At 38.8% G+C, this 11,748-nt stretch overlaps 1 protein-coding gene across 3 annotated transcripts in view; it reads left to right on the top strand.

The window, feature by feature from the left end:
• Positions 1 to 11,748, top strand: part of Unc13c (unc-13 homolog C) — a 463,067-nt gene that overhangs the window by 123,948 nt on the left and 327,371 nt on the right. For all 3 annotated transcript variants that reach the window (XM_021171690.2, XM_029481908.1, XM_029481909.1), the window contains 2 exons: positions 8,035 to 8,057; positions 8,608 to 8,672. In XM_021171690.2, coding sequence (XP_021027349.1) covers positions 8,035 to 8,057; positions 8,608 to 8,672 — 88 coding nt within the window. The remainder of the gene's footprint in view (positions 1 to 8,034; positions 8,058 to 8,607; positions 8,673 to 11,748) is intronic.

Below are 11,748 nucleotides of genomic sequence, written 5' to 3'. Positions count from 1 at the left end.
ACAGCTGGATCTCATGGAGGCATTTCCTCAAGGGAGGCTCCTTTCTCTGTGATAACTCCAGCTTGTGTCAAGTTGACACACAAAACCAGCCATTACAGCTGACCCCCTTGTCAACTTGACACACAAACACATCACTATTAAGCCTCAACCCTTACTTTCTTATTCATCCCCAAGATCTAAATAACATTAAAAGTCCCATAGTCTTTATAAATTCTTACATATTAAAATTTCAATCCCTTTAAAATATCCAATCTCTTTTGAAATTCAAAGTCTTTTTACAATCAAAGTCTCTTAACTGTGGGCTCCACTAAAATACTTTCTTACTTCAAGCGGAAAAAATTTCAGAGCACAGTCACAATCAAAAGTAAAATCAATCTATAACATATATATTTCATCATGTATGCTTTCCCTATTATTTGTTGTAATAGTTGATTACTTCATCTCTACGTAAGAATTGTGCTTCAGTATTCTAAAACATGTGACTTACCAAGGTCTAACATCCCATGTACCACAAATGAAATGGTCTACTATCTGACAATGATTGTCTCTGAGCTCTGAGAACAGACTACCTTGATGTCAAGATGCTGGCAGGGACCTGCATCCTCTGTAGGCGTTACCAGAAGACCCTCTGCCTTTGGGAGGTTATAGTAGATGCTTGAGATGAGTCAGCATAACTCTATACTTGCTTTCATTATGCCGTGTATGTGTGTGTGTGTGTGTGTGTGTGTGTGCGCGTGCATGCGTTCCTGTATGTGTATCTCCCCATTATTCTCTTTTGAAAGAACAACATTGAGACTCTTCTCAGCCTTAATCATACCTGTAATGACCCAGTTTCCACCTGTTGCCACATCCCATGAGTCTGTGCTCAGAACTTCACAGAAGCATCTGGGCAGACCAGTTCATCCACAATAAAGATTTCCCTATCATCAGTGCCCTAAACTGGTATACCCTGTCCAAACATCACTAGCATGTTGATCAAAAGTTAATCATAATTTTATTATAATTTTCAGTCTCATCAATTATGCATGCTACTGTCTCAGTATCCTTGGAAATTAATTTTAATGTCATTAAAATTAATCTTTCTTCTATTTCATGTTAATTTGTAATCATCATTAGGCATAGTTTTAATAACTGTATATTTTCACACTTAATTACCATTGCTGCATTTTAATTTGTGAATTGTCTTTATCTCAGTTTTTAATATCTAATTTTCCTTTGTATTTAATTTTTCTTCCTTTGTTTTATATTTAATTCTGTAATGCACATGAACTTCATGGAACATGTATGAAGATAAAATGAGTATTGTAGCAATATAACATATTGTTGAGCACTGTTGCCTGCTCATGATTCTTCATATAAAATGAGCCCTTTCTTAGTCATTAGTTCCTTAATATCAGCTTATATTGCTTTATTAATGTTTCACTCAAATATTATTGTTCCAGGATTATACTGTTTCATGTTTTATGCATTTTTAAATAGTTTTATAGATCACTCAGATTTTCTTATTTTAAATAGTATATGTTTTTATTAATTAAGTTATTTATTTACTTTACTTTACAGCTGATCACAGCTTCCCCCTCCCTCCTCTCCTTTCAGTCCCTTCCTCTTCCCTCCCCTCTCCTTATCCACCTCTTTTCCTGTTCTTCTCAGAAAAGGGGAGGCCTCCCATGGAGATCAACCTGCCTTGGCATAGGTAGTTGCAATAGGTGCACCTTCTTCTATTATAGCTAGGCAAGGCAACCCAGTTAGGGGAAAGGGATCCAAAGGCAGGCAAATGTAGTCAGAGACAACCCCTGCTCCCACTTTAGGAGTCCCACATGAAGAAGACAAAGCTGCACAACTGTTACCTATGTGCAGAGGGCCTAGGTCTGTTCCATGCATGCTCTCCGGCAGGCAGTACAGTCTCTATAAAGCCCTGTAGGCCCAGGTTAGTTGATTCCATAGGTTTTCTTGTGGTGTCCTTGACTTTGACCCTTCTGGCTTCTTCAGTCCTTCCTCCCTCTCTTCTACAGGTTTCCCTAAGTTCCATTTAATGTTTGCATACAGGTCTCTGCCAGGGATCTTCCCAGCAATACAAGTACTGAGGTGGGACACAGAGCTGGACAAAGGCCAATGATTGATGATCTATGGCCTTTTTCTTATTATTCTATACATCTTAGAACAATAAGATGTTCTTATTTTCTTATTGTTCTTGGGGTCAGAAGTTGATGGCATCTGGAAAACTAACTCGTTCTTACTGTTCTGTGCTGACAAGGCTGTTCTCTTTTACTCTGTAACTGTCTGTGCTTTAATAAGCTCTGTTTTCTCTTGCTGACCAGGTGAGATGATTAAAACTCATTAACTGTGAATCAGAGAGAAATGAAAGGAAAAGAATTAAAATCTTTTACACAAGCAATACACAGACACATGTATATTCACACACACACACACACACACACACACACACACTGGTCGGGCCCAACAACCTGTCTTATCAGTTCCACAAGTGTTCATCCATACTTACATACATACACATATACCTACACATGTATGTATAGATGAACAGACGTGTACATATATACAATTAGATGGTGTAGCAGCGCCACCCTCCACAAGACACACACATACATTTGGTGAGTGGATGGGCAGAGCCCCAGATATCACACTTTATTCCTTCTCTATGGCCTTCCTATACCTTCTTAGACCAAAGTTCTTTAGAAAATTACCCCATAGATAAATGTTACACAAAAGGGGAGTTACAGAAGGATGTTGGTATTAAGTTCACAGCAGTGATTCAGTCAATAAGCTCATTACAAGTTGAAAGCAAAAGTTTTACATGGCCTCACTTTATTATAGTACACACACCTGTGGCTTCATCCTTGGATCTGACTTAAAATGAATGTTTTTCCATGTTCACAAATTTGTCCCAAGCCTATTTTTCTCGTTAGTGTGATGGTGAAAACTCTATGTATTTCTTATTATATAGCCTTTGCTTACTATTCTATGAGGAGAGGGCACATTCTACTCTTGAGTCTAACTTTATTGTATCTTTCTGGCAAAACAACTAAAACCATCTCTTAAAACTTTCTTTCTGGGCAATCTGCAAATTCATCTGGAATAACAAAAAACCTAGGATAGCAAAAACTCTTCTCAAGGATAAAAGAACCTCTGGTGGAATCACCATGCCTGACCTAAAGCTGTACTACAGAGCAATTGTGATAAAAACTGCATGGTGCTGGTATAGCAACAGGCAAATAGACAAATGGAATAGAACTGAAGACCCAGAGATGAACACACACATCTATGGTCACTTGATCTTTGACAAGGGAGCTAAAACCATCCAGTGGAAAAAAGACAGCATTTTCAACAAATGGTGCTGGCACAACTGGCAATTATCATGTAGAAGAATGCGGATTGATCCATTCCTATCTCCTTGTACTAAGGTCAAATCTAAGTGGATTAAGGAACTCCACATAAAACCAGAGACAGTGAAACTTATAGAGGAGAAAGTGGGGAAAAGCCTCAAAGATATGGGCACAGGGGAAAAATTCCTGAATAGAACAGCAATGGCTTGTCCTGTAAGATCAAGAATCGACAAATGGGACCTCATAAAATTGCAAAGCTTCTGTAAGGCAAAAGACACTGTCAATAAGACAAAAAGGCCCCCAACAGATTGGGAAGGGTCTTTGCCTATTCTAAATCAGATAGGGGACTAATATCCAATACATATAAAGAACTCAAGAAGGTGGACTCCAGAAAATCAAATAACCCCATTAAAAATGGGGCTCAGAGCTAAACAAAGAGTTCTCACCTGAGGAATGCCGAATGGCTGAGAAGCACCTGAAAAAATGTTCAGCATCCTTAATCATTAGAGAAATGCAAATCAAAACAACCCTGAGATTCCATCTCACACCAGTCAGAATGGCTAAGATCAAAAATTCAGGTGACAGCAGATGCTGGTGAGGATGTGGAGAAAGAGGAACACTCCTCCATTGTTGGTGGGATTGTAAGCTTATACAACCACTCTGGAAATCAGTCTGGCAGTTTCTCAGAAAATTGGAACTAGTACTACCAGAGGATCACGCAGTACCTCTCCTGAGCATATATCCAGAAGATGTCCCAACCGGTAAGAAGGACACATGCTCCACTATGTTCATAGCAGCCTTATTTATAATAGCCAGAAGCTGGAAAGAACCCAGATGTCCCTCAACAGAGGAATGTATACAGAAAATGTGGTACATTTACATAATGGAGTACTACTCAGCTATTAAAAAGAATGAATTTATAAAATTCCTAGGCAAATGGATGGACCTGGAGGGTATCATCTTGAGTGAGGGAACTCAATCACAAAAGAACTCACATGATATGTACTCACTGATAAGTGGATATTAGCCCAGAAACTTAGAATACCCAAGATACAAGATACAATTTGCAAAACACATGAAACTGAAGAAGAACGAAGACCAAAGTGTGGACACTTTGCCCCTTCTTAGAATTGGGAACAAAACACTCATGGAAGGAGTTACAGAGACAAAGTTTAGAGCTGAGACAAAAGGATGGACCATCTAGAGACTGCCATACCCAGGGATCCATCCCATAATCAGCCTCCAAACGCTGACACCATTGTATACACTAGCAAGATTTTACTGAAAGGACCCAGATATAGCTGTCTCTTGTGAGGCTATGCAGAGGCCTAGCAAACACAGAAGTGGATGCTCACAGTCAGCTATTGGATGGACCACAGGGCCCACAATGGAGGAGCTAGAGAAAATACCCAAGGAGCTAAAGGGAACTGCAACCCTATAGGTGGAATAACAATATGAACTAACCAGTACTCCCCGGAGCTCGTGTCTCTAGCTGCATATGTATCAGAAGATGGCTTAGTTGGCCATCAGTGGAAAGAGAGGCCCATTGGTCTTGCAAACTTTATATTCCTCAGTTCAGGGGAACACCAGGGCCAAGAAGTGGGAGTGGGTGGGTAGGGGGTTGGGGGGGAGGGTATGGGGGACTTTTGGGATAGCATTGGAAATGTAAATGAAAAAAACACCTTTCTTTCTAAAATTATTTGAGTCAAATCAGGAATTCTATAAAATCATTAATTCATCCAAATAGCATTAATTCTTGAAAGTTCATCTTTACGTTGATCTACAGGAAATCTACCCAACAGGGTAGGCTAATGCCCTGCAGTCATTAGACTAAGTAATAGTGATAAGAAAAGGCGTATCAGCTGCAAGAAGCAATCTTGAGAAGGGTCTTGGGACCTTGTCTGGAAAAGCTCACCCATCATAGGCCATGCAAAAGTTGGTGGCCACCTCCAGGAAAGCCACCCGCTAATCTCCTAGATGGCTTCTGACAAGTCTCTGCATCAGTTCCCATCAGTTGCTTTGTGAAGCCTCTCAGAGGACAGTTATGCCAGGCTCCTGTCGGCAAGTATGGCAGAGTATCATCAATAGTGTCAGCTCTCTCTCATGGCATGGGTCACAAGCTGTGTTTCCTTTTTAAAAGTTAGAGATGGAGACTAGAGAAATGGCCAAGCCATTAAAAGCATTTGTTGCTCTTACATAAGGACCTGATTTTGGTTCCCAGAACCAGCGTCAAAAGGCTCACAAATACCTATAATTTCACCTTGGGTGAATGAAATATTTCCAGAGCACAGAATTGACCTCAGGCAGATTTGGAGGAATGGCAAGCTGTTATCTGGAGGAGGAGGTACTGTGGAGGTTTGAGGAAGGAGGAAGTGCAGGAAAAGGCAAAGGTTTCAAAGACTGACATGGAATGGGACTTCTGTGCTTCAGTTATGTCTGGAGATTAGCGTGTGGAAGGCAAATGAGTCAGAAAATTGCAGTAACCTGGGATGAAAGTGTCCCAGGGACACTGGTTACCCTTGGGGGGGGTAGGGGTGAAAAGTGGGGAAAAGGAATCACATCCCTACTTTAGAAAGGTTTCAGGGGCATGGCGTAATAGAAAGATAACAAAGGCATCAAAAAGAACAGACAGGGCCTATTGACAGTAAATATTTGTTGAATAAACAAACGAATGAATGCATGAATGAATGAACAGTGAATGGACCAGATTTAACAGCTGCATAGTGGTGATGACCTTGGAAAATGAATCATTCATTTGGATGATTGGCATGGGCGACAGGTATCAACGGAGAATATCTAATGTAAATTATTCATTCAAAACATCAAACATTTAAAATAAATCTTTTAATCTATTTTTAAAACCCAATTATTATGATTCTGTAGGTAATGACTTTTTATTTTGTTTGTGTGTTCAGTGATAGTTGATTTCTTTGCTATTTCATGAATGCTTGCAACTTCATAGTGATTCTGTTTTATTTTCTATACTGGTTATACAACTATAATTCCTAAAAAATAACAACATTTTTGTACATTGACTTCTAATATTTATGTTATTTGTTGACATATTTCAATATCTACTGGGCAAAACATCTAGAGATAAGCTAAAATGAAAGCACAGACTTTTGTGCTTGCTGATGGAGATGCGCTAATATTTCCATCATAAATAAATGATTTTAGTAATATTAAACTTTAGCAAGACACAGTCCAATCCTATTTTAAAGTGGTTTCTAAGAATTATTAGGAAGTTTTAGCAAATAGCTTTCAGTACTTATTAAAGTTCTGGTACAAATTGTCTGATGAATAGATGTATGATCAATTAATTATGTCACATCACGTTAGTCATTGCATGATTTGATTCATCTGTGGGAATAATATCATTTTGGATAGGATATGTTATTCTTTTAAAATAAAACTTAATTTTATTTGCTCTATTTTAAGTGGCATTTAAAATATTTATGCCACAAATAAGCTTCATAACTTATTACTTATTAAAATATTTAATTTTATCTTATATTTAAAGACAATCCTGAGGCACTATAATATATATACATATATATACATTATATATACACACACACACATATATATATTATACATATATATATATATATATATATATATATATATATAATACCTATATATCCCATTTCTGTCACCAGGAAAGGTGGTTGTTAAGCTGTGTGATTTGGGAAACATTATCCTACTGAGTCTCATTCGTGTTTAAAAATGGGAGATCCCTCCAGCTCTGGTACTTTTCCCGTTTGTGTAGAGACACCTCTACAGCTTTACACTATAAGGAAAAGTACATACATTCAAGAGCAGTGTTCCCATGTAAACCATAGGTGGCTGTATCCTCATGATCTTAGCAGCTTCAGACTGGACTGTATAAACAGCAACTCGGCAAACACCCAGGAGAACTCTATCACCCATCTCCTTGGTCCTGTGATAGGCTGAACTGAAATCTATCAGGCCCCGATTTCTTCCAATTTGCCCTGGAAGGTGAACCCACCAGCCTTGTTGCTTTGCATGGTTCACCTGCTCTGAGTCTCCAAAGCATCCCATGGAGGTGCAGGGACCCAGATGTGAGCCTCCCTCTGCAGAATACTAGCTTGTGATCTGAAGTCACTTAATCTTTGCAGATACCAGTTTCAATATTTGTAAGATGGACTCTTCATAATTTAATTCAAGTTTCATGGTGTGAGAAACCTCAGATGAAAAATCTTAGATAAAATCAACCTCTGTAATCATTATATGATGATAATATAACTACTAGAATACAGCTTGGATTTCCCTAGTGTCTATTCTCTCAAGAAGTGTTGTGAACAATTAGCATGTGTGACCCAGTTCAGAGTGGGGGTTTGCAGTCTCGGGAGTTGGGTAGCTGGTCTGAGGCAGGCAGTGAGTGGCAGAGTCTTGGTTAGATCCCAGGACCTGATTCTTCAACTGTCTTCTTTGTAGAACACATTTCCTTTTATTGAGTCTAGAGTTCTCCCTTGTTACTTTTCAAGCATCCTGCCAGCAATCTAGCTCTTTACATTACGAGGCTCAGTGATCCCTCATTCCCTTGGGGTTCAGCCTTCAAATGGTTCCTTTATAGTTTTTAATAGTTGCAATGACTGTTCATGTGTATGTTCAACAGTTTCTGGAAAGCTCCGTCTAACATTTATCCCTTCTCCTGATTCTCTTCCAGATAGCAGCTCTGTGGATGAAAAGGTTTTCAATCATACTTTTTTTTTCTTCCCTCCTGACGGATCTTGTCTTTTGTACCTGTTTGTTTGTGACCTGTTAGCCTTGTTTTGGTTTCTTGCTGAGTTGTGGAAAATGCATGTCTTCCCAGCTTTCTGTTCTTTGTCCTTTAAGTGTCCCCCAGTGTGTTGCATTTACAACGGGGTTGCACCTTGCCAGCTGCGCTTACTTAGCTTCTATTTGCCAACCCAGGGGTCTGCTACGGTCAAACAGAGCATCTCAAGTCTGGCTAACTCCTGACCTTCCTGGCTGATTCATGGTCTCTCCTGCAACCTACCAAGTTTTAAGGGCAAAGAGTACTTGGAATACGATGCCTTTCCAATGCTTTTGTTTAAATGCAGCTGATTTCAAAACCCTCACAAAACACAGCTTTGACTTGGAGCTGACCCTGCTTAGCACTCATCATCTCGTAGGTGCTCAATGTGTAGTGCAGTCGGCCTGTGTCCCCCCAATCTCCCACTTATAGTTGTACAATGCTAAACACTTGTTTGTTTTGTTTTCTTGTGATTCGTTCAAGGCTCGAATAGTAAGTGGCAATGATTTGGATGCTTCCAAATTCTCCGCACTCCAGGTGTTCGGTGGGTAAGTAAGTCTGACTCTCTCTAATTCATTTCATATGCCAGTAGTGCTTGGCTGTCTTCCCAATATAGATTTTGGAGGCAAGGTGTTTGCATCGTGATTTTGGTGGTATGGCCAGCCTCACTGTTTTGTTTTGTTTTAACAGTAAAATGGCTTTGCTTTTAATCATCAGCTACTTTTTAAATAGTAGTTTTCTTAACACTATACTGCATGCTTATGACTAAAACTTCTCACCTGAACATATGTGTGTAATTCAACATGGACATATGCCTGAAGGAGAGAACTGATTTTACCACACCACTTTAGATCCTAAAATTATCATTTCATTCACAAACACAGCCATGCCATCACACACTGCTGACTTACCTGAGCTATGGTTTTGTTTTGTTTTTCCTGTTTCCTTGTAGGTTACCTATGCATGAATAATTTTACATAGCAATAACTCTGGATTATCCCATTATTTTTCACATGGCAGGGTATTGCATGACTCAAGATAGCAAGCGTTCAACATTTAATCATAGAAATAACAAATACCCAAACAAGAATTGCCCTCTTTGAAGCCCCAAATTTCATACGGGCATCATTCTAAGTATGATTCCCTGATCCTTTCCTGCGATTGTGTCTATACCTGTTCCTGGGTATTGGTACTTAGGTACTGTCATCATTTCAGATTTTCACCTAAATAAGGTCATTCTACATGTGAGGGTTTAAGTGCTAAGTAAATGTTGCCTTCTACTGAACTCTTAGAGTCGCCTGATTTACGACTAGCTCAAGCCTCACTGTGGCCTGGGGTAAGTACTGTTTTGACATTCATTTTACAAATGAGGGCATCAATGTGTAAGGCCCCTGAGAAGGTTTTCCCCAGTGAAGAGAATGGCGAGGTCAATATATAAACCCAAGTGATCAAGTTCAAAGGTACATGCGCTCAATCACTGTGCTGGTCCTATGTGCAGCCAGTGGTTCTCTCGTTTTCACTCAGCCATGTCCCTTCCAAACTTCACACCTCATTAATTCTAGATGAGGCACATATTTCAAAGCATGTATATAAAAGAACTAACGGTTTCTACTGTAGTGGTCTCAAAACTGCTCTAGGGGCTATTCTCATAAATGTTCTATAATAAACATTGAATTAGTTAGGTATTTACCCTCTATAAAAATTCTCTTTTTTTACTTTTTGAGAAGTTCATGCATGAATATTGTATTTATATCATATCATTTCACCTCTTTCTCCCCCTCCAACTCTTCCTGTGCCCCCCACTCCCTCTCAAATTCATGATCTCTTCTCATGCACTTACCTTACATATATGTGTTTAGTGATGACCAATTAGGATGGGATGACATTACAGAGGGCTCATCCATAGAGAAAACTGATTCTTCTTCCCTCTGCAGCCATTGACTGCCTGTATCCCTTCATCAAAATTTCCCCATCCTTATGGATATGTGAGCTGGTGTGGCCATTGTATAGGTATACTTAGATTTTTAACTGTAATTTTTGAATTAAAAAAAAGACATAGTTTGTGTATATGTCTGTATAGCTATGAACATAGATTGTGTGCTATGTATGTTGAAATTTTAATATATTTCTCTAAAAGCAACATTTTATATATATTTTGAGATTTTTAAGCTATAGATTTTTATAATATGTTCATTTATAATAGTCTCATTTCTTCTCCTGAATTTTTAAAAAATAGATACTAGTTATTTTAAACTGGGATTTCAAGATTGAACTTCTTGTAAACATATGTATACATATGTTACAGAGAGAGAGAGAGATTAATTTTCCCAAAAAACATAATGAATAGGTATTTTATTATATGTATGTATCTTAGCTTTTTGCCTATTGTTATGATTAAATATCTTGAAAAAAAAGCAACTTAAGGTAGAAAGGGCTTATTTTAGTTCATAGTTCTGAGTTGCAGTTTATCATTTTGGAGAAAGTATAGCAGCAGGATCTACCAGCTGGTTAGTCACATTGCATCCACAAGGAAGCTGAGACCACAGGTATAGACATACTAGGACTTAGAGGGATTCCTCCAGTCTATTCAATCCAGGATCTCAAGCCTAGTAAATGATGCTGCCCACAGTAAGGTCTTCCCACATGAATCAATGTAATGAAGATAATACTTTAAACACTCTCAGAGGCTCTTCTGCTAGGTGTTTGTAGATGTGTCATTGAAAACTAACAGCAGCCATCTCTGTGTGTATTATGTTTTTAAATATGTGATGAGTTACTCAAATGCCTGATGTCTCTCAGAATGACTTAAGTAAGCTTTAAAATCCAAAGGAGCACTATGAAATATCCAAGGGAAGGTCAGATAATTTATAACTCAGTTCTTCACTATCCTATAAAAGATATTTCTTTGTTTGCTAAAACTTGCAACTTACAGATAATTAAATAAGAGAGTCATCTTCAAAAATAATTTAAGCTGAATTCTAGTTTGGTAGTGAAGATGTGAGGTGGCGTGATATCATGATACTGGGTTGTGGGCCTCTATCTCCAACGGCCATGGTGCCCATCACTTCACAAACACCTGGATCCCATGAGTCATGCACCATACTTTTATTAATTCGGTGATGTGTCCATTTCTAACTGTATATGGAGGATACAGGTAACATATGTGTGTGTGCATTTGCATATTTGTGTGCCTATGCATGTGTGTATACATGTGTATGTATGTGTGTGCACTCATACATGGAGGTTAGAGGTTGATACCCAGTGTTCTCCACTTTATTTTTTGAAGTAAAATCTATCACTGAGCCCAGAGATTGCTGACTCAGTGATACTGGCTGGCCAACAAGTCACTATCTCCCTATCAGTGGGGTTCAAAGGGCACTTTGCTTATGCTTGGCATTTTGCTTGGATGCTGGGGATATGAAATTGTGGTCTTGTATAATCAGTGTGCATCCCCCACTCCTGTGTGTGTGTGTGTGTATGTGTGTGTGTGTGTGTGTGTATGTGTGTATGTGTGTGTATGTGTGAGAGAGAGAGAGAGAGAGAGAGAGAGGGAGGGAGAGAGAGAAGCACAGAGGCAGACAGACACAGAGAGACAGTTTGTATCACTATGGACATATTTGACTC

This window comes from Mus caroli, chromosome 9, assembly GCF_900094665.2.
Source record: "Mus caroli chromosome 9, CAROLI_EIJ_v1.1, whole genome shotgun sequence".
In the NCBI taxonomy this organism is placed as follows: domain Eukaryota; kingdom Metazoa; phylum Chordata; class Mammalia; order Rodentia; family Muridae; genus Mus; species Mus caroli.
This window is presented reverse-complemented; position numbering and strand designations above follow the sequence as displayed.